The sequence below is a fragment of the Rhamphochromis sp. 'chilingali' genome (genome assembly GCF_963969265.1).
Source record: "Rhamphochromis sp. 'chilingali' genome assembly, chromosome: 18".
Taxonomy (NCBI): Eukaryota; Metazoa; Chordata; class Actinopteri; order Cichliformes; family Cichlidae; genus Rhamphochromis; species Rhamphochromis sp. 'chilingali'.
The window spans coordinates 30,512,445-30,536,530 of NC_137945.1; the positions used below are offsets into that span (position 1 = coordinate 30,512,445).

The 24,086-nt window shown below is 41.1% G+C and overlaps 1 protein-coding gene across 3 annotated transcripts in view; it reads left to right on the forward strand.

Annotated features, from left to right (window-relative positions):
- Positions 1 to 3,328: 3,328 nt before the first annotated feature.
- arhgap28 (Rho GTPase activating protein 28) overlaps positions 3,329 to 24,086 on the forward strand; it is a 35,615-nt gene continuing 14,857 nt past the window's right edge. For all 3 annotated transcript variants that reach the window (XR_013969545.1, XM_080864536.1, XM_080864535.1), the window contains exons 1-6: positions 3,329 to 3,358; positions 13,179 to 13,326; positions 13,397 to 13,617; positions 13,841 to 13,949; positions 19,637 to 19,986; positions 20,139 to 20,301. Coding sequence is in view for 2 of the 3 variants with exons in the window: in XM_080864536.1 (XP_080720662.1) it covers positions 13,179 to 13,326; positions 13,397 to 13,617; positions 13,841 to 13,949; positions 19,637 to 19,986; positions 20,139 to 20,301 (991 nt within the window). In the remaining variant the exon portion in view is untranslated. The remainder of the gene's footprint in view (positions 3,359 to 13,178; positions 13,327 to 13,396; positions 13,618 to 13,840; positions 13,950 to 19,636; positions 19,987 to 20,138; positions 20,302 to 24,086) is intronic.

The following is a 24,086-nucleotide window of genomic DNA, read 5'->3' on the forward strand; positions in this document are numbered from 1 at the left end:
GGCTGGCATCACCGGAAGAACTCTCAAATGGTTTGCATCACACTTATCTGATGGATATTTCGCAATTCATATCTCCTTATGTGTGCCACAAGTACATGGAGTCCTCCAGGGCTCAATCCTTGGACTAATTCTGTTTTCATTTTACATGTTACCACTGGGTCATCTACTTCACAGCTTCAAAGTTACCTTCTTCCATTGCTATGCGGATGATACACAGCTGTAACTTGTCTTTCTATTACAGCCTGTCTTACCACTCCTTACACAATCCTTCTGTTCAGCCCTTACAGCTTCTGTAAAGAGGTCAGTCATTACATCAGCTGGCATTGTCATATGCTCTGCTAAGAACCATGGTATTAGTTTATTAATAACATATAAAGCTCAACCTGGTCTGGCTCTGTGCAGCCTGTAGAACAGAGCTATTGTCTGATTATTTGATCAGGGTCTCTTAACTGTTCCAAGCTTTTATTTTAAATACAGAGGCGACCTGGCTTTTTGAGATTAAAGTGTTAAACTTTGGAACAGCCTTCCTCCGTCTATTAGGTTGACTGAATGAGTTTATTTTAACCCACAGCTGAAAAAAAATTTGTAGGTTAACTTTTCCTTAATCTTTTTCCCATTATAAGACCACATGTCTCTGAATGTTAAAATACAGTATATTTATCTTTAATGTGCAGTTTTATTAAAAATGTGAAGCATTTAGTACTTTTTGTTTTAAAAGAGGTGAGTACTTACATTTTGGTATTGAGGCTGCTATAACACGAGCCAAAGCAAGCTAGATTGATAAGGGATTGATAGATAAATATTTTGTTAGATAGAAGATAAATAGTTTTTGCAGGGCTGAATGGGTCACGGGTGGATCGTTGAGCTGGGGCAGAGCACGGGAGTGTTTGACCAAATGGACGGAGAACCAGCTGGGTTGCTGACGTTGTAGAGCGCTGTGGGAACTGTAGCTGAACTGAGCAGAGAGCTCAATCTGTGGAGTACTAATAGACAGAAAACCCCCAACAATCAGATGATCACTCCCAAGAGCGGGCGCTTGGTGGTGGTGGGAAAAAAAGTACGCTTTGTTTAGTTTTTACTTGTAATTAGAAAACACACCTGGGGCCTCCCTCCCTGTTCTGCTGGGGTGGGCACATTGAGATGTGTAGTCTCGGGTCGTCAGTACTTTTGGGGGCTGCAGATGACGGGGATCTCCTTGATTCTCTGTCTGCCTCTGGCTCTTGGGGGGCTGCTTTGTGACCAAGACACATACAAGGCACGCTTTTACATTCCTTACCTTTACATTTGTTGTGCCAGTCTGGTTCATATGTTCTAGTGCCAACCTCACTAGACCCTTCGTTAAACTCCTCATATTTTTCTACTTTGCTTCTTTGATGTGTCATCTCACTGTCTTTCCTGCTCTCTCCCTGTGGGGTTGCCTTCTCTCTCTCCCACCTAGAATAATGTGTGAATTAATAAACGGTTGTCAGATGGTGAATGCCAGAGCCACATTGTTGTTTTGTGTTTTTTGAGTTTGTGTTCTCCACAACAAGTTCCTACATGGTACTTTTAGCTCCTTCTTTATTTTCCCAAGGGGCTGCCACAGTGGCTAGTTCTACACATTTGATTTGACCAAGACCACCACTAAAAATACACAAGCTTGTGACCCTCTGAGATTGGGTTTGTGTCTTCTCCCGATCTCAAACCAGGGATGTTTTGCATATAAGGTGAATGTGTTAACCTCTACACTACGGAGGAAAAAATGTTTCAGTATAAGCATATGATTAAGAAACAAAGGGTTTTGTCCATGAAATTGGTTGAGAGCTTTTAATTTGAAATAAACACATTAAACATTGAGTTTGTGTAACCAGGCACACTTTGCATAAATTACCCCCCCTTTAAAGTCAACGACGTAATTCAACAACAACAACAATTCAACAGAGGTCCAGATAGCTGATTCCTGCAGTGTCATATTAGTAATGAGAGATCACCTGAGTGCAGTTGATGTTTGTCAAATGATTTTAGTATGAAAACACGTGTATGTGAGGTCCAGTCTCTGGTTCATCAGTATTCCTGCCACAATTGTAACATGGTGACAAAAGAACATCCCAAGCATCACAGAGAACGAATCAATGAAAACAGATGGCTACAAAAGATTTCCAACTCACTGGACATCCCACAGAGTTCAGGTAAATCCATCATTAAAAAATGGAAGCACTGGGGTACTTGTCTGAATCTGCCTAGAGCCGGCCATCCTCATATACTGAGTGAGAAGAGTAAGAAAAAGATTGGTGAGGTAGGGCCACCAACACAGCTATGACCACTCGGAAGGAGTTAAAAGCTTCAGGGGTTCCAGTGGGACTGGTTATACATATATAAGTATTATTTATTTCATTATTATTGTATTATTGTTATAAGGAGAAATGTTTTGTTATTTTAAGAAATTACCTCTGTTTCTGTATTGTTTACAGCTCAGACCATAACTCATCAGATTCCTTGTTGCCTCAGTGTAAAGGCCTCAAACCCAATAACATTTAAATGTGGACTCGGGTCAAGTTCTTTGCAAAATCCCATGGAAGTGAGGTTTATATTTGCTGCACACAACTGCAGTGGCTCACTTCTCTTGTACTGGCAACAGCAATAAACACAGCTTAATGATGGAGTTTAAAAGCCTCAGCAAGGTGCAGCTTCTGAGGATCTTCTCTAACAGACTGATTCAGCCCCACTGTCACAAGGACAGACACAGAAAATCTCTCATATCTCATCCACTGACTCTCTACAATGCAGTACATCTGTCTAGCAGAGTGTAATGTTCTTTTCTTTTGCACCCTTGGAAAAATGGACATGTCATATGATATTTCTTACTACATTTAGTAAGCTATTACTTCTTGTTTACCAAATAAGATCTCTCTTTTTATATATGTAAGGATTGCTGCAATAACAGGAATGACTGAAAACCAGTTTCAACCAGTCATAAGAAAGTAATCAATTATAATGGTAATTCTAGTAACCCTGTAGGCACAGATGGCTTGTTATTATTATTTAGCTGGCATTAGAAAACCATGCCCTGTACTAATTCACTAGCTGACCGTGTTTTCTTTTAATAAAGACTATTCAATTCTGTGATAAGTTAGTCAGCCCAGGACAGCTGACTGTGTCTCTTATAACAAAGAAAAATCAACATATTTACTCTGATACCGGTACTATAAAGTTGTGATACCATCATAATAGTCCGAGTTGGCGTCCAGCAGCTGGTCTAAACTGGGAAGCTCCAGCCCGCCCATATTCCTATGCTCTTACCAAGCACACGTACAGGCCCCTCCTATCGCCTCTTCTCATGTCTCCACGCAGAGAGGATCGGGAAGCATACTGATCCGAGGTGAGTCTCTTTTTTCCTGTTTTTGCTCTTGATGCCTGACAGTGATAGGGAACGGTGTGATTATTGATAGAAAATGTACTGGTCGTTTAAGATAGTCGGCCTGATATAAAACAGATCCAGTCTGAGGAACAGTTCCACTTCAGTTCCAGTGCCACTTGAAATTTAGAAATATTGAAATAGATAGAAAGTAGAACTCTGGTGAGTGTTTTGGACTCTGGGCCTATTTATATTATTATTAATATCAAAGCTATGACAGAAGTCATAATCGAAACTGAGTCGAAACTGAGAACAAATGACAGCAAACTGCACTAGCTCGTACTCAGCCCATCGAAGTCCATATTTTTTATCACTCTGCACGCGGAGTAATCAGGTCAAATTGTCTTATGACCTGAGTGAAAACACTTAGTTCTTGATGCTGTGATTGGTCAGCAGCATCCATTTCCTCTGTCCTAATGGACACACAACAGTTTTAGCTTTAGCACCCCACCCTGTTGTCCCTCGAGAACCAAAACCATTAGCCCAAGGTACCCCTGACACACAATGAAGGCCCCTCAACCCCATCATACACACACACACACACACACACACACACACACACACACACACACACACACACACACACACACACACACACACACACACACAAAGATCAATATATGGAAAGAGGCTGACTTCCTTCTTCCTTTCTTCATACACTTCATAAATATACAATGTGAGCTCAGCTTCATTCCACCAGCAGCCACAAACTCTGATATGATATAAATACAGATATAACATATATAACTGTCTTATGTTATATGTCTTATAATTAACTAAAATAAACTTATTAAACTATAAAATGTGTGTTGTTACAAATTCTGTAACATACAGAAAAAATACAGTCACAGGTCTTTTTGTCAAGTATACAGGGAGTGCAGAATTATTAGGCAAATGAGTATTTTGTCCACATCATCCTCTTCATGCATGTTGTCTTACTCCAAGCTGTATAGGCTCGAAAGCCTACTACCAATTAAGCATATTAGGTGATGTGCATCTCTGTAATGAGAAGGGGTGTGGTCTAATGACATCAACACCCTATATCAGGTGTGCTTAATTATTAGGCAACGTCCTTTCCTTTGGCAAAATGGGTCAAAAGAAGGACTTGACAGGCTCAGAAAAGTCAAAAATAGTGAGATATCTTGCAGAGGGATGCAGCAGTCTCAAAATTGCAAAGCTTCTAAAGCATCGAACAATCAAGCGTTTCATTCAAAATAGTCAACAGGGTCGCAAGAAGCGTGTGGAAAAACCAAGGCGCAAAATAACTGCCCATGAACTGAGAAAAGTCAAGCGTGCAGCTGCCAAGATGCCACTTGCCACCAGTTTGGCCATATTTCAGAGCTGCAACATCACTGGAGTGCCCAAAAACACAAGGTGTGCAATACTCAGAGACATGGCCAAGGTAAGAAAGGCTGAAAGACGACCACCACTGAACAAGACACACAAGCTGAAACGTCAAGACTGGGCCAAGAAATATCTCAAGACTGGTTTTTCTAAGGTTTTATGGACTGATGAAATGAGAGTGAGTCTTGATGGGCCAGATAGAATAGAATAGAATAGAATTCAACTTTATTGTCATTGCACATGCACAGGTACAGGGCAACGAAATGCAGTTTGCATCCATCCAGAAGTGCTTTAGTGATATAGATATATTACAATATATATTAGCAATAATATAGATATGTGAGTATATTACAGAAATGGGTCTATTATGGTATGTTATAATGTACACGGTATGAAGTATGTTGTGAATATTCTATAACTATAAGTATGTACAGGCTGTAGTGAGTACAAGCTATGTACAGGATATGAACAGGATATAAATATGAAAAACTATACAGAATATGAAATAAATAACTTTACAGAATCTGAGATATACAGTTATACAGAAATGTGAACTATGCAAGTTGCAAACAGTTGTAGGATTAAAGATTATCGAATGTACAGAATGATTATTTACAGAGCTATACAGTAGTGCAGTTAAGATAAGTGAGATATGTGGATAATTTCTACAGAGGCTATATAAAGTGCTGGTGGTTGTGAGTGGTGGTTCAGTCCATGTTATTATTGTGTGTTTGAGGGTACAGTTGTCCATTGTGGGTGTGTGTATGTTCAGTCCATGAGTTTAATGTGGGTCAGATGTCAGGAGGCAGAGTTCAGGAGTCTGACAGCTGTGGGGAAGAAGCTGTTCCGGTACCTGGTGGTCTTAGCTCCTGTGACGCCTCCCAGAGGGCAGGAGGGTGAAGAGTCCATGTGATGGGTGACTGGGGTCTTTGATGATTTTCCCAGCCCTTTTCAGACACCGCTTCCTGTAGATGTCCTTTATGGCAGGAAGTGGTGCTCCGGCGATGCGCTGGGCAGTTTTCACGACCCTCTGCAACGCCTTCCGGTCCGAGGCAGAGCAGTTCCCGTACCAGACTGTTATACAGTTGGTCAGGATGCTCTCGATGGTGCAACGATAGAAGTTCACCAGGATGTCTGAGGACAGGTGGTTCTTCCTCAGAGTCCTCAAGAAGAAGAGGCGCTGGTGAGCCTTCTTGACCAGCTTGGAGCAGTTGGTTGTCCAGGTGAGATCCTCGGAGATGTGGACTCCCAGGAACTTGAAGCTGCTCACACGCTCCACAGCCGTCCCCTTAATGTAGATGGGTGGATGTGGGTCAGCATTCCTCCTGTAGTCCACGATGAGCTCCTTGGTCTTCTCGGTGTTAAGCAGCAGGTTGTTTCTGTCGCACCACTCAGCCAGACGATCCACCTCCTCCCTGTAGGCGGCCTCATCGTTGTCACTGATGAGGCCAATCACCGTGGTGTCATCTGCAAACTTAATGATGGTGTTGGAACCATCAGCAGGTCTGCAGTCGTGGGTGAAAAGGGAGTAGAGGAAAGGGCTCATCACACAGCCTTGTGGTACACCGGTGTTCACTGTGATTGTAGATGAGCAGCGGTTATCCAGCTGGACATGTTGGGGGCGGTTGGTCAGGAAGTCCAGTAACCATTTGCACATGAGGGAACTGATGCCCAGGTCTGTCAGTTTCCTGATGAGTTGTGAGGGGTGGATTGTATTGAATGCTGAACTGAAGTCTATAAACAGCATTCTGGCGTAGGTGTTGTTGTTGTCCAGGTGTGAGAGGACAGAGTGCAGTGCGATGGAGACTGCATCCTCTGTGCTCCTGTTCCGGCGGTATGCGAATTGGTGGGGGTCCAGGGTGGGGGGGAGACAGGATTTGAAGTGTGCTAGGACCAGCCGCTCTAAGCACTTAGTGATGATGGGGGTGAGTGCTACTGGGCGGTAGTCATTGAGGCAAGATGGGTTGGAGTTTTTGGGTATCGGGACGATGGAGGTGGATTTGAAGCAGGCCGGTACCACAGCGTGGGCCAAGGACAGATTGAATATGTCTGTGAGCACTCCTGCAAGCTCCCCAGAACACGCTCTGAGAACACGCCCGGGGATGCCATTGGGACCTGCAGCCTTGTGGACATTGATCCTGCTCAGCACCGCTCCTACATCGGTGGGGGAGAGAGTCAGATGGATGGGCCCGTGGCTGGATTGGTAAAGGGCAGAGAGCTCCAGTCCGACTCAGACGCCAGCAAGGTGGAGGTGGAGTACTGGTTTGGGCTGGTATCATCAAAGATGAGCTTGTGGGGCCTTTTCGGGTTGAGGATGGAGTCAAGCTCAACTCCCAGTCCTACTGCCAGTTTCTGGAAGACACCTTCTTCAAGCAGTGGTACAGGAAGAAGTCTGCATCCTTCAAGAAAAACATGATTTTCATGCAGGACAATGCTCCATCACACGCGTCCAAGTACTCCACAGCGTGGCTGGCAAGAAAGGGTATAAAAGAAGAAAAACTAATGACATGGCCTCCTTGTTCACCTGATCTGAACCCCATTGAGAACCTGTGGTCCATCATCAAATGTGAGATTTACAAGGAGGGAAAACAGTACACCTCTCTGAACAGTGTCTGGGAGGCTGTGGTTGCTGCTGCACGCAATGTTGATGGTGAACAGATCAAAACACTGACAGAATCCATGGATGGCAGGCTTTTGAGTGTCCTTGCAAAGAAAGGTGGCTATATTGGTCGCTGATTTGTTTTTGTTTTGTTTTTGAATGTCAGAAATGTATATTTGTGAATGTGGAGATGTTATATTGGTTTCACTGGTAAAAATAAATAATTGAAATGGGTATATATTTGTTTTTTGTTAAGTTGCCTAATAATTATGCACAGTAATAGTCACCTGCACACACAGATATCCCCCTAAAATAGCTAAAACTAAAAACAAACTAAAAACTACTTCCAAAAACATTCAGCTTTGATATTAATGAGTTTTTTGGGTTCATTGAGAACATGGTTGTTGTTCAATAATAAAATTATTCCTCAAAAATACAACTTGCCTAATAATTCTGCACTCCCTGTACTTGTTCAGCTGTTCTTCAATGCAAATAACTAAACAATCAATCACGTGGCAGTAGCTCGATGCATTTAGTCACAAAGTCGTGAAAACCCTGCAGAATTTAAAAACTAAGGATCAAAATGAGGAAGAAAGGGGATTTAAGTGGCTCCCATTGTCACTTAATGGTTGTCGGTGCAGGATATACTGATTTGAGAATTTCAGATACATCTGATCTCCTATAGGATTTTTTTCACACAATCTCTATGGTTAATGGGGACAACATGCCAAACCTTAAAGCAGACTGGTTACAGCAGCAGAAGGCCACATCGTCTGACGTCTGTCAGCCATAACACAGGCTCACCAAAATCAAATATCAGAAGATTGGAGAAATGTTGCCTGGATGAGTCTTGATTTCCGCTGGGACATTCAGATGATATGATAAGAATCTGGTGAAAACACATGAAAGCACTGATCCGTCCTGCCTTGTATCAACAGCTGAGGCTGGTGATTATGGGCGATATTTTCAGAGCACAGTTGATGTTGAACCGAGTATGATTTAAATGTCCCACCATGTTATTACTTTTTTCAAGTAATGAGTAAAGTAAGGGATTACTATTGCAAAAAAGTAATTTGTTTACTGTTACTTTCCCATAGGAACGCTGCGTTACTAAACTGTGATTTTGTTTGTGAGAGTGTCTCATGATCAATGTTCCCTCTAAGCTGCGCACGTGCGCAATTGCGCACTGCTGGCACGTCTCTGCGCACAGAAAATCTGCGTTGCGCACAAAAAAAAAAATCTAACCTGAATTGAAATTAAAATAAATACTTCAACAATTCTGTTTTGCAGTCAGTAAGTGACTGGATGCTCCCGTATGGGATTAGAACGATGTCACCGTATCCCATAGTCCAGCCAATGATGGGATTCACATTCGTATATACGTCCTTATTCGTCCTTTTGTGCCGACACCAATGTTTTAGCTAGCAAAGCGGCGTGGTTGATGTGGAGTGAAGGACAGACGGAACAATTGACGGAAAAAGTGTGGACTTTATACCAGAGGTGTGGACTCGAGTCACATGACTTGGACTCGAGTCAGACTCGAGTCATTAATTTTATGACTTTAGACTTGACTTGAAAAAATGTTCTAAGACTTGTGACTTGACTTGGACTTTTACACCAATGACCTGGGACTTGAATTGGACTTGAACCGGTTTACTTGAAAAGACTTGATATTTTACCCCAAATATAAAATTTAACATGCATATTATATAGAGATTGAAAATGTGACGTCATTCACGGGTAGAACCGCAAAGGATTCTGGGAACTCGTGGCAAGCGGTACTAGCGCACGCAGGCTTTCAATTAAAATCAGTTATACAGCGATAAAAAGAAACACAAAAATGTCAAGAAGCCGTTGTATTATTAACTGCAATAGCCGGTCGCATGACAGCCACGGGAAGCCGACGGGTAAAGAGATCGGTTGTTATCGGATGACGTCGTTGAAGAGAAATTGTTCAAGCCATGTTTCCGAAGTAACAAAGAGGCGACTGGATTGCAGCCATTCAAAGATCAAATATAACATCCCAGAACACTCCAGCTCACAGGTTAGTCTGCTCCAAGCATTTACACGAAGGTCAGTCTGCTGTTGTAGTTAATACGTCATTTTCATAACATAATTGGTGATATAGGTTACAAGCAAGTCTGGCGCTGAACAGAAATTGTCGCGCTATGCTCCTTTATTTATTGTGCATAAATAGTGAATTGTCCTGACACAATATTGTGTTTCGCTTCTGTTATTATGGTACACTGACAAAAACACATACTTTTATTCACAGGATAAAACAGGTTTTTTGTATCACTAATTGCCCAGTACGATTACAGCATACAATATTATTGTCACTGCTACATTTCTGTGATGCTACCAGAAATTATTTCCACTACTAATGAATTACCGTTGAGCTCAAAGGTCCTATTAATAAACGGTTAAGGAATGTGTATTTATGACGACAATTTGTGAGACTGGTAAACTTATGATACGTACGATTACACGGTGCATTTCAAGGTCCTGCACCCATCCGTCGGTAAACTGTACCTGGGCTTGTTGCAGTGACCTGAAGTTACTAAACTTCATGAGTGTATGCGCTCACTCCAAGAACCGTATGATTATAAATATGCATATAAATATGCTAAGATGAGATAGCTGACTTCATCTAACTAGCAAATGTTGTCCAGGCTACGTTGGTGATACAGTTTTTTTTAATGTGTATATTTTTGTCATGCGATTTTAAAGCCGGTCCTACAAGCGCATCCAAGAATAACATGCAGCTTATCTCAGAACTGTCGGTGAAAATTATTCTTGGAGCTAGGTTTAATTGAGCTGCATTTTAAAGAGGTGCAATTTCACAATTTGTGTATATTTTCTAAGTTCACTATTTTGTCATGTGTTGAGAAAAACACAGATTTTAAAATTACATGGTCTAATATTTACATTTAGCATAACTGCAACATTATTTTTTCGTTGTTTTTTTTTTTTTTAAAGACTCGAAAGGACTTGAAATTCAAAGTTTCAGACTTGTGACTTGACTCGGACTTTTACACCAGTGACTTGAGACTCGACTCTGACTTGCCTGACATTACTTGAGACTTGACTTGAGACTTGAGGATAAAGACTTGAGACTTACTTGAGACTTGCAAAACAATGACTTGGTCCCACCTCTGCTTTATACCAGTTTTTAAACTGTGTTGATCGGCCACATAAAACCAGAGTTATGATAAAAAATATCTGCAATGTTTGGTTTTCTTCCTGAATACTGTCGTCGTTTATATTTACTGCGGGAAGAAACGGTAAAAACGGCATTTTATAAGGAAAACGCTCAAAAACACTCTCAGTAAAAACAACGCCAAAAAACCCCACCCTTTCCTATTGGTCGAAAAATGAAACCTGGTTGACCAATCAAAAAATGATATGGCAAAATGTCATTTAGTTGTTTAGGAAGGGGGAAGTTTTAGGAGTGACAGCGGTGTTTTGAGATGTGAGAGATTTGCGATGTTTAGCGCAAATCTTGTGTAGTTAGTGTGTAGTTAGTGTGTAGTGTAGTCAATAGTTTTGTTGTGTGTCAGAACAATGAGGCGACTGCTGAATGTTACAGGAGTTACAGCAGTGATACATCTGCTGTTGTCAGGCCTGCAGGTATCAGGCTGTAGTTCTCCTTTATCTCATAGTGGACAGAAATGATTTTTTGGAGTGGCACAAATAATTTTTGTGCCACTCCAAAAAAATTTTGTGGCATCAAATTTGATGCAGAACAGCTGATTGTTCTGTAAATAGTTTGAAATGTTTATTTTTAAAAAATGGCTTGGCTGCATTTTTAGGTAAACAGCTGCAAAAAACTTTGTTGTTTTCATAACTCAGTTACTTTTTTGAAGAAGTAACTATATAATTAATTGCCCAATATTGGTCATTATTTACTGTATTTTGCAGACATAGAGTTACAGGACTCTCTCCCAGACCACAGACTCATAATACAAGTCAGAGCTTTATACAAAAAAAAAAGAAGAAGAAGAAGAAGAAACTTTGTTTTCAAAATTGGAGTTCAAGTTATTTTTTACTTCCAGTAGTGTTAACATACTACACAGGTCATGAACAAGATTTTTTTTAATTTTCATTGTAAGTGGGCTAAAGCAGTTAATTAAAAGTAGTCTAACATAAATGCTGTAATTTGATTATTTTAATAAACCATGTAACTTGGATGGATTGGATGCTGGCGTGACCACAGTGCACACGTCTGCTGTTGCTCACAGTGGTCCAAGGGACGCTCAGGGAGTTTGTGTGTTCGCTCAGACACATGAAAAATTAGAGGGAACATTGATCATGACAATGACTTACGAGCTTGCGACGTCCGTGGCAGCTACAGACGTGTGCAGATCAACAATAGATAATGTGGAGCTGAGGAGAGAATACGACTATGCAGCATTTAAATCTTGGAACTACTGACATTACTTTGAGTTTTATTCTGTAAAACATGACAAACATTAGTGTCCACTGGGGAAGAAAACTTCTTTTTACAGCATAAAAATTAAACTTCAAGTCTGAGGAAGCACCTAGCACATCTGATTTCCACTATTTCCATGTGTTTTTTTTTTATGTGTAATGTCTTTACTCATATTGGTAAATAGACTTTAAAAAGGATTTACAAATATAAATAATATATAATATATAAAATTACCAAGTATCTTTATGTGTTATTGTACCTACATTATAACCAGTTGGGTTTTTGGCCACGTAAAATATGTTAACAAACTATTCTTATATTTGTTGCATTTTTTCTGCTGGCCCATGGCCAGATTACTCTAGAATTTGGCCAAGATGTCTTGTTTGATGTCTTGGTTGCAGTTTCTACCTTGTGACAGAAATGTTGTTTGTAGCCCAAAATGACTTAATATCACTCATGAAGGATGCATTTGACATATATTTCACATATTATAGACTAACAACTTATTTATAGTAGCTTAAATACAAGTAATCAGTTTTTGGCAGACGATCACTTTTTGGCACAACATGGGAATGTGTCCACGGATCACCCCGAGTGACATGACCTCTGCGGTACCGGGCAAAACTCCGACTGCCCCACTTCTGCTAAACAGGTGAAAATAGACTCAGAGCAACAGGACTTAGTGCTGCTAAAAGTTTGATTTTATTTATTTTTTTCTGTTTTACTTGCATCTATTTGAAAGAGTGAGTGTAAACACAAAAGAATATTTTATTGTATAGCTGGAATATACAGAAAATTCAGTGTTAAATGTTAAACAAATGTCTTCAAGTCAGAGACTGCTGCATATAATTACATTTTTGCTTGATGCAATGTACATAAAGTTGAAAGATTAAAATTAATAGAACAATTTTTAAGAAGCAACTTTTTCATTTGATTCAATTCAAAAAATAGAATTGGGCTGAAAAGTCTGTTGCTTTATTACGTATTCAGGTTGTGTATCATGTTTTTATAAAGTAACTAAGTAATAAAGCAACTAATTACTTTTGAAGATAAGTAATCCATAAAGTAACAAGATTACTTTCTTGGAGAAGTAATCTGTAATTAGTAACTAATTACTTTGTTCAAATGGTCACAGGCTATCTGAGTATTGTTTCCATCCATTTATGTGGCGTTCTTCTGATCACTGCTTTTCAGCAGGACAACATACCAGAATCACAAAGCTTAAAATATCTCAAACTGGGTTTTGGAACATGTCAATAAATTCTGTTGGCAGCGTGGGAAAGTTGGAGTGATAAAGCTTTGATAAGTTTTTAACAAGATAATACTTTACTTATGTCATATTTTGAAATTCTAATAGTCGTAAAATAAAAAATTATCTCTGTCTGGCTGGCACTTTTTTTTTTTACAAGATGTTGTCTTCGTCTACCACCTCTAACTCCACCACCTCTGACCCCAAACATGTTGCCCTGGAGACCTACTGGAGGGAAGTACACAGCATTGAGGAAGAGAAGGATGGGGAAGAAGAAGAGGAGGAAGATGAGAGAAAGAGTATGGATGGTATGTCAAACTGACAGCTGAGTCAGATGTCATCTTACTGTTCGGATCCTACGTGATTTGTTCCTTTTAGAGGTGGAGCTTGAGGAGGCGTGGCTGACAGATGCGGGGTTGGCTTCCCTGGTGACGGGCTTGCCATTGGCAGATGAGGTGCCACCGCCAGCTGAGGTGCTGCTGTCCACTTTGACACATCAACAAGCAACCACTGTGAGGAAGAGGCTGGATAACTATAACGAGACACTGAAGAAGAGAAACAGACAGCCAATCAGAGATGTCCGGGATATCTTCACTGAGGTGGGACACAAACATAGAAATGCATTTTATATTAAATGCAAAACAAATGTGCAACACAGATGTAGAGACATTTTATGAAATTGTATAGTCGACCATACGTTTTAGAATATCACAGCAATTTAGATTATAGTCATTGTAAGAAGCTGTGTGTCTTAAAATAATTCCTGGGAAATGAATAGAAAAAGGCTGTGATCTGCATTTTTTCCCCAACTTTTTGTTCCAGCCTGACGACCCAGCAGACAGATGTGTGTACCCCCACTCCCATCATGCTGAACCACCACCAAGTCGATACCACACCACCACCAAGACCATTCGCCGAAATACTTCCAGAGGTGCGTGTCTGCTCACCTATAAGTGATTCCTGTGGTCCTTTGCAGAGGTTGGTTCTTTATATATCTTTATTTATGCTAGATGCCACCCAGGGCATAGCAGATGATTTATGGTTTTATGGTCCTTAGTACCTCTGATAGACACTGCACTGTTGTGTGTGGGTTTGGTCTATTTTTTTTTTTTGGTCTATTTAGTCACATTTCTAAACAGTATGAATACAGAGTAACCTGAAGAATATTAGGTTTGTCTCAGACTGCAGGCTTACATGTGGAGTACTTAAAAGTAGAATGGGAGACAGAGCTTTCAGTTTTCAGGCCCCCTTCTGTGAAACCAGCTTCCAGTTGGGATTCAGGAGACAGACACTATATAGATATATATATATATACACACACACACACACACACACACACACACACACACACACACACACACACATACATACATACATATATATATATATATATATATATATATATATATATATATATATATATATATATATATATATATATATATATATATATATATATATATATATATATGTGTACATAACTGAACATTTAGGAAGATCTCCTGAAAATCATCTTTTGTCTCACAGTTTCTTAATTACATGCAAATTTACAATAATGGATGACACTGCGTCAGAGTGTCTCTGAGAAATAACTGTAACTAATGTAACTAATTATAATTTCACTACTATTTCATTCAGTGCCTAGTCCCAACATGCAGAGTAGCTGCTTACACTTACTCCCACAGAGGTCACTTATATTAATAGTGCTGTGAAACAAATCAGAGACATTTGACTCCTTGTGTAATTCACACATGAATTATAGCATGTAAGCTGGACAGGAAGAGTCATTTTATATAGTGTATGATGTCGTCTAGCATGGAAACATGTCGGTTACTGTATAAAAAGCTCTCAGGAAAAATAGGACTACTCATTTTTTTGTATGTATATATTCTCTGTTTTCCTCCACAAATTTTTATATTATTTACAGGGAGTGCAGAATTATTAGGCAAATGAGTATTTTGTCCACATCATCCTCTTCATGCATGTTGTCTTACTCCAAGCTGTATAGGCTCGAAAGCCTACTACCAATTAAGCATATTAGGTGATGTGCATCTCTGTAATGAGAAGGGGTGTGGTCTAATGACATCAACACCCTATATCAGGTGTGCATAATTATTAGGCAACGTCCTTTCCTTTGGCAAAATGGGTCAAAAGAAGGACTTGACAGGCTCAGAAAAGTCAAAAATAGTGAGATATCTTGCAGAGGGATGCAGCAGTCTCAAAATTGCAAAGCTTCTGAAGCGTGATCATCGAACAATCAAGCGTTTCATTCAAAATAGTCAACAGGGTCGCAAGAAGCGTGTGGAAAAACCAAGGCGCAAAATAACTGCCCATGAACTGAGAAAAGTCAAGCGTGCAGCTGCCAAGATGCCACTTGCCACCAGTTTGGCCATATTTCAGAGCTGCAACATCACTGGAGTGCCCAAAAACACAAGGTGTGCAATACTCAGAGACATGGCCAAGGTAAGAAAGGCTGAAAGACGACCACCACTGAACAAGACACACGAGCTGAAACGTCAAGACTGGGCCAAGAAATATCTCAAGACTGGTTTTTCTAAGGTTTTATGGACTGATGAAATGAGAGTGAGTCTTGATGGGCCAGATGGATGGACCCGTGGCTGGATTGGTAAAGGGCAGAGAGCTCCAGTCCGACTCAGACGCCAGCAAGGTGGAGGTGGAGTACTGGTTTGGGCTGATATCATCAAAGATGAGCTTGTGGGGCCTTTTCGGGTTGAGGATGGAGTCAAGCTCAACTCCCAGTCCTACTGCCAGTTTCTGGAAGACACCTTCTTCAAGCAGTGGTACATGAAGAAGTCTGCATCCTTCAAGAAAAACATGATTTGGAGTCTTCTCTCACCCCCATTCTCTGCGACCTGCTGGAGCGGGGGACTAGGAGGAGGAGTTGGCTGTCCGACTGCGGTCTGGAGTGCGGGGCCTCCCTGCTGCTGCGGAGTCGGGGCGGTCTGCCTCTCCCCACCGCAGGGAAAAGGGTAACACCACCTGGGTCTGGGTGCAGTTCCCCCCTCCAGGGGCAAGGGTACCTAGACCCGGTTTGTAGAGTACGCTTGGGGAGTGTGATCGTGTGTACAGCGTCTCTTTATGTCTGTCTCCACGTTGGTTGAGTGTGGAGTAAGTGCATATGAGAGCATGAGGGTGGGAATGGATGTTTGTATCTGTGTGTGCCTGTATGTCTGTGTCTATATGTCAGGTTGGGTATCAGACGCCACCTCTCTGGGGACATCTCAGGCCCTCCAAGGTTTGGAGGCCTATCTCCCCCCACCACCACTTCCCCTGCCAGTGGCGGACTCCCTCAGACATCGGTGCGTTGGTGGTTCTTTGTGTCTGGGGATGGGCGTCCAGGTACACACCGGCTCACTCCTTGGCGGCCGCTTATCAGGGCCTGGATCCTGGGGCTCGCTCGGGCCACTTCGGAGGTGGGGTGCCCCCGGCCTCTCGGCCTGGGGCTCGGTCACTCAGGCACGGCTGGCTGCCGGCGGAGCTCACGGGCGCGTCACTGCAACCCCCCCTGGTTTCGGCTCCGCGGCTGCTGAGTGAGCCCTCATCTGGGACTCTCCTCAGCTCTTTCTGGGACAGTGGCGCGGCTGCCCCTCTGTTGGTCTTCCTTGGTCTCTTGTGTTCTGGGGGCCTCTGGATGTCTGGAGTTTTGATCTCCTCCATACCTGCTTCATGCCCTGGAGGATGGGGCTGTGGCCCCCCCACACCCTCTAGCAGATCATTACATGAAGGAACCTTTTAAAAAAACAAGCGCGTCCATGCTCACAGGTGTACACACGGGTGATCACACCCACAAACTACACCCTTTTTGGCTCCTACCTCAAAGCACACTGTGTTCTGTTGATCTTATGTGCTGCACAATAATGTTTAATATTTAGTATTTACTGTCATATTCCCATATATCATTGTGATGTTGTTTATTCTATTACTCTTGTTCTCTTCTGCTTGCTTTCTTTTTTCTTTCTCAGCAGGTGATCCAGATGATTGATATATGCATTTTTTTTCTTTTTTTTTTCTGCCCGTTCTGTTGGTTTTTGTTTTTTGCCCTTCTCCCCCGTCCCTCTTCTCAGCTGTTTCTCTTTCCCTCTTTCTTTCTCCCCTTCTTTCCTCCAGTCAAGTCTGTCCCGTATTCAGCAAGTGAAAATAAAATAAACAATAAAAGGTGAATCAAATGGACCATTACGGCAAGGCTGGGATGGTCAATTTGGTAAAGTAAATCCGTTGGGCATCTTTCTTTGCCTTTAGACAACAATTCTGATGCAAAAGAGCCAAACGGGACAGGCCAAAAAAAAAGAAAAAAAAAAAGAAAAACATGATTTTCATGCAGGACAATGCTCCATCACACGCGTCCAAGTACTCCACAGCGTGGCTGGCAAGAAAGGGTATAAAAGAAGAAAAACTAATGACATGGCCTCCTTGTTCACCTGATCTGAACCCCATTGAGAACCTGTGGTCCATCATCAAATGTGAGATTTACAAGGAGGGAAAACAGTACACCTCTCTGAACAGTGTCTGGGAGGCTGTGGTTGCTGCTGCACGCAATGTTGATGGTGAACAGATCAAAACACTGACAGAATCCATGGATGGCAGGTGTGGAATACACCAGGCACAAACACACGCACACGCAGGTATGTACTGCCAAATTCCACATTTATTTGTTTGTTTACACAGCTGACTCAGTCGCACAGCCTGACAGCTCACGAGCCCAGCTGATCTCTCGCCGCTCCTCCCCGTCTCACTATAAACACAGCGGAGGGAGACCATCATTAGTACATAAACACCATCAGCTGTTCTTACCGGCCTCGCAGCGCCGCCCTGTTGAGCCTTCTGCTCCACTCCTCCCCGGCAGCTGCGCCCGGGGCCACGCCTCCGCCACAGCAGGCTTTTGAGTGTCCTTGCAAAGAAAGGTGGCTATATTGAGATGAGAGATGAGATAGCCTTTATTTGTCAGCTGCAGGTCTTTTGCCCACAACCGAGATGACAGACCTTGCCGACCGTACATACAATACAAACATCACATTGGGGAGACAGGTCAGGCCAGGTAGCGAGAGGAAAAAAAACATTGAAATGTGCAACACAAAAGGATAATACAGGAATGCACAGGTATCAACACACCATAACACATTAAACACAGACAAGCAACATGGGAAAGAGTTCCAGTGTGTACATCTGATCTGGGACCGCTGCAATCTTTCGACTGCGCCTCCAACTGACCCAATGTCCACATCATGGGGGAGGTAAGCATTGGAGGTGGCGTTGGATCCGGGGTAGGGAGGGTGATGCGTCAGTGAGTGCTTATCAGTATCAGTATATGTATGTGTGTGCGTGTCCATAGTTCAGCTGAGACAGTGTCCTTCGCCCTGCCAGGCTAAGTAAACAGTCTTCCAGCCAACCCAGGTGGCCTTGCATGGAATGGGAAGGAACAGACTCAACACAGTCGTTATCAGGGAGTTGTTGTTCAGCTCCAGCCTTGAGCTGGCGCCGAAGGGGTAGCCGGGTTATGATGGTAATTGAGAATTTCAAGCTGTTTTTTAACACTCCGACACTGGTCTCTCAGTCTCCCGTTAATAGCTGCGAGCTTCTCCGTGATGTTATTAGCCGTCGATTCTGTGGTCTTGTCACTCTTTTTGCTCACATAGCAGATTCTGAGACCTCACGACCGCAGCCAATATTGGTCGCTGATTTGTTTTTGTTTTGTTTTTGAATGTCAGAAATGTATATTTGTGAATGTGGAGATGTTATATTGGTTTCACTGGTAAAAATAAATAATTGAAATGGGTATATATTTGTTTTTTGTTAAGTTGCCTAATAATTATGCACAGTAATAGTCACCTGCACACACAGATATCCCCCTAAAATAGCTCAAACTAAAAACAAACTAAAAACTACTTCCAAAAACATTCAGCTTTGATATTAATGAGTTTTTTGGGTTCACTGAGAACATGGTTGTTGTTCAATAATAAAATTATTCCTCAAAAATACAACTTGCCTAATAATTCTGCACTCCCTGTATAAAAGAAGTTCCATAGTAAGTGGGACTCTACAGCCATGCTTGCCACCAGGCAGTTGAAACTTTCATTCAACTTTCATTGGATCAGGTGACTGAAGCATCCCTTAGTTATGCTGCTATTGCCACGGGCTTCAGGGGGACCTTCTATGATGCAGTGAACATTTTGTTTTTGTGTTCTGTTGTGTTTACATTTCACTTTTGCATGTCATTAACTTTTGTCTTCTCTCCCATAGCATGTGTTCTGTCCTCGTCTTTCAATGCTCTCCTCTTCCTCACACGCCCCAGGTCGGTCGGTCACAGCAGATGTCTGTCGCTAAGCCTGGTTGTTCTTGTTAAAAAGGAATCTTCCTTCTCACCATCTCTTCATCATCCTCCAGATGGCTGTTGTGTCAATGCACTATATAAATAACTCTAGCTGTGTGATTTGAACAGAGCTGAAAAAGGTTTTTAATGATTTGCAATTTGCTAGTTTTATTTGCTTTTGACATCCGAGCATCCCAGTGTTTTTGGAAACAGGATTCTATTTCTGCAAGAGATTTTGTTTGTTTTTTCTCTGTACCTGCTGAGAGCTTTATGCTTTGTGTCTTTTACAGTACGACCAACTCTACCCGTGTTGGCTGTTGAAGATCAACTACCAGAGCACCCCTCACCCCCCTCAAACACAGACTCTCTGCATCACGCAAACTCTCCAGGAAACAAATGCTCTCCGACACATGTCATCGACACAACTGTTCTGACACACGCACATTCTCCAACACACACTGACTCTCACAAATATACCTCTTCCCCTCCTCACACACACTCGTCCCCCGTCAGTCAATTGATGCAACCTGACTGGGTGCTGCGGGACTCTCCATACTCAGAAGGTGTGGCTGAGCACAAAAGGGGCAAGGCTTGTTGGGACTGTTTACGTTTCCATAGAGACAACAACAGTGAGCTGCAGGTGAGTTTGACCTGCTGCATGCTGAGAGAGGTCTTCCAGTCAAATCTGATTGCTTACAACACAGGAGGCTGCTAACGGATGCAAAAAAGAGTGTGTGTGTGTGTGTGTGCGTGTGTGTGTGTGTGTGTGTGTGTGTGTGTGTGCGCGTGCAGTTTGCATCTATCCCTCCCTCTCAGGGTCTTAGCTGTGCAGGCGACCTGTCGTCACGTGACCTCACACAGCTGTGTTTCATCTCACACATTGAGCTCACAACCTTCCTGATGACTCTGGGGATCCACACCAAATGCACACGTCCTCCACGCTGCAGGAACCGGGGTGAGTTTCTTTTTTACATAATGATCTGCATTCAGCTTCACAGCAAAGACTTTATAGCATTAGGATATTAGAAAGCTATAGCGAGTGATGTTAACACTTTTACTGATTAACTTAAGTTTCGCCAATGTAATTATGCATTTTTAACATAAACACAAAAAGTAATGTGGAACTAAAAACGGTATCTAACCAAAAAAACAAGATCCAGATCCACATAACAAAGAACATCTCTTCAAACCATTTTTCCTGGATTTCCAAATAGTTGTTATTTTTACAGTAGATGGTGTGTCATCATTTGTCTTACACCATGGCTCCTTATTGTTTGCAGACAATTTTCAGAGTGGATACAGCAACATTACATTTCCAGTGTAATCAGTGAGAGAGGCAGACATGAAACCGATGTGGAAGTGGAGTGCATCTACTCCACAAGCATAAAAATAGATAAGTTTACTACTATTTTTATTTTTTTCACGTAAGGTGTATGTATGTATTTTGCCCACAGAAAAGGGTCATAAAGTCCCCTTACCCCCAACCAGTCACAGCAGATGACCGTCCTCCGTGAGCCTGGTTCTGCTGGAGGTTTCTTCCTGTTAAAATGGGGTTTTTCCTTCCCACTGCCACCAAAGTAGTTGCTCAGAGGGGTCCACTGACTGGGTTTTCCGTGTGTTCTCTGTATTATTGTAGGATCTTTATCTAACAATATAAAGTTCCTTGAGGCAACAGATGTTGTTGTTTGGCCCTATATAAATAAAATTAAAATATTTGTGTTTTATTTTTTATTTAAATGACAGCAACAGTCATAATTCTTTGTGATGTATACACTATCAGTCGAAAGTTTGGACAGACTTCCTCATTTAATGGTTTTTCTTTAGTTTCATGACTATTTACATTTTAAATTCTCACTGAAGGCATCAAAACTATGAATGAACACATACGGAATTATGTAGTAAACAAAAAAGTGTGAAATGACTCAAAACGTGTTTTATATTTTCGATTCTTCAAAATAGCCACCGTTTGCTTTGATTACTGCTTTGCACATCTTTGGCATTGTCTCGATGAGATTCATGAGGTCATCACCTGAAATGGTTTCCAACAGTCTTGAAGGAGTTCCCAGAGATGCTGACTGTGGAGGCCCGGCCATCTGGCACAGCACTCTGTTGCTCTCTGTCTTGGTCAAATAGCCCTTACACAGCCTGGAGGTGTGTTTGTGGTCATTGTCCTGTTAAAAGATAAATGATTGTCCAACTAACCGGATCGGATTGCCCAAACAAATCTCTTCTGCTTGTTGCTTTTCCTTAGTAGTGGTTTCTTCTACTTTGAGGAATCTATAATATAAGATATATTTAGAGTTATTTATCATTTTTTCTTTGCTGTATAACCCCATATATCTTTCTTCATATATATCTACAATGTAGAAAGTAGTAAAAATAGATAAAACATTGAATGAGAAGGCATGTCCAAACTTTTGACTGGTAGTGTATTGTCATAGGGTTTTCTTGAAGAAGTGAATTTACCAAACTTAAACTTTTCTCTCCCTTTTTTAAGATTTAGAGCTTACATCTTAATGCTTGCTGCTTGAAGCAGTATTGCTGTTCCTGTAGTATAAATGTAAAAGAAATGTCGTGTTAATTTTCATGTAATCTATAAATTACTGATCGTCCAACTTTATGTACTGAAATTGCCATCTGGGAGTTTCTAGAACTTGCCACCCTCATAAACTAACCAATATAAATCTGAAATTACACTATCATAACTACAAATACTCCAGAATTTAGAGTTAGAGAAAGCACTCTAGGTGAAAGTATCTTATGAATGTACTAGAATAACATGAATGACTCTTACCATCTTATCTTCTGTCCACACGTAAAAAACAAATCTGGGTCATCTACATTTCTCTAAATTGACTACAACATCCTACTCCACTTATCCAAACATAATTTACATTTTTAAGCAACTTTTTCATATTAAATTGTACAATAAATGTACCCTGAAATGTTTAACAACAAAAATCATCTTCCCACTTACATGAAGCAGTACAGAATTATACCGCTCTGCAAGATTTAATGTAACTCCCACGCAAAGATGTGTGTAGAAAATCAGCGGTCCTTAACCTGTTTTACCTCTGGGTAGGGATGCACCGATACCAATATCGGGTATCGGGTATCGGGGCCGATACTGTAAAATGTGTGTGTACTCATACTCGTAAAAGTTAACCGATACCATGAACCGATACTAACTTATTTCATTAATCAGAGGGTGGCTTGTCATTTTTGTTGTAGTTTTTTAGATTGGCCACTAGGGGAACATCCCGCGCTAAACAGGCACAGGGTTAGACGAGTCAGACTGGCAGCTCCAGATAAAAAAAGAGAAACTGGAGGCTGCTGTAGCTAGGCTAAACAAAATGTCAGCAGTGTGGACCGGAACAGCCAACTTTAACTCAGGTTTTGGAAAAGCGATGAAAAATGTCAAGAGAAAATCCACGGGCAGTTAAAATAACAGAGGCTCTGACTCGTTTTATCGCTCTCTGGATGACCAGCCAATGCCAGTCATGGAAAACATAGGATTCTTCTCAGCATACTCGAGCTGCGATATGAAATTCCCAGCCGCCCACACATCAGAGAGATAATGGTGACAAAACTTTCTAAAGAGGTAAAGACGAGCAGTGTGTGCGCGATGTCAGTCTTTGGTTTAACGGCACAGTGGACTGATGATCCACGGGCAGATGGGGAGTTCGTTCGTCAATGCCAAATACTTTCATTATTTTGTTTGTTTGTTTACATTATGAACACTCTGCAACAATTTAAAAGTTTATTTTATTCTCAAACCTAATTTGTATTTATTTTTATTTATTTTATTATTATTATTATTATTATTATCCATTATTATTTTATTCCAAACAGAAGTGTTTATTTATTATTCCGAAAGCTCGAGACAGTGCCAATAGTTCAGTGATATTTTGCTAAATTACAATGTGGAGACTCTGCAATAATTTAGCAGAAGTGCTTATTTTTCACTTGAAATTTTTTTGTGGTCATTTTTATTAAGATTTTATTTTTTATCGGCAGAGAATAAAATAAAATCTGTCTTCCGATTCATTGCATTTGTGTGTGTGTGTGTGTGTGTGTGTGTGTGTGTTAGAAGTATCGGTTTTTGTACTCTGTATCGGCAAGTACTCAGATCCAAGTATCGGTATCGTATCGGTTTGAAAAAATTGGTATCGTTGCATCCCTACCTCTGGATCTAATGTTTTCACTACAAAGTTGCCCGGGGCCCGACACTGTATTGAATAAATTGATGTTGCTTTTGGTTTTATATATATTTAATAACTAAATCAAATCTACATCATTTTAATGGCTAAAACCTCGTCAAATAAACATGATGATGACATGATGCAATCTAATAATCCCAAAGAACCTGTACATAAAACAAAATGCCAGCAATTCATGGAACAAATCAAACTGCAAAGTTAAAAGGCTCAAGTCAGGATTAAAAACACAAAATAATTAATAATTCAATTTTACTAAAAGAGACAAGAAAAAAGAAAAAATAGAATAATGTGCTCATAAAACAAATACATTCAAAATAATTTTCTAATTAAATGAATAAATAAATAAACTGTTATAAAATTTAAATAAAGGGCAAATGAAAATATAGCCTTATAATCTGTGAGTGAATCTGAAAGGTTTTTTCATTGGCAGAACCAGAAGTTATTCTTCAACAAACAGTCACAATAGGCAACTCCCCTTTTATGTTCAGCTGTTAATGAGACACGGGTCTGGGTGGAATGG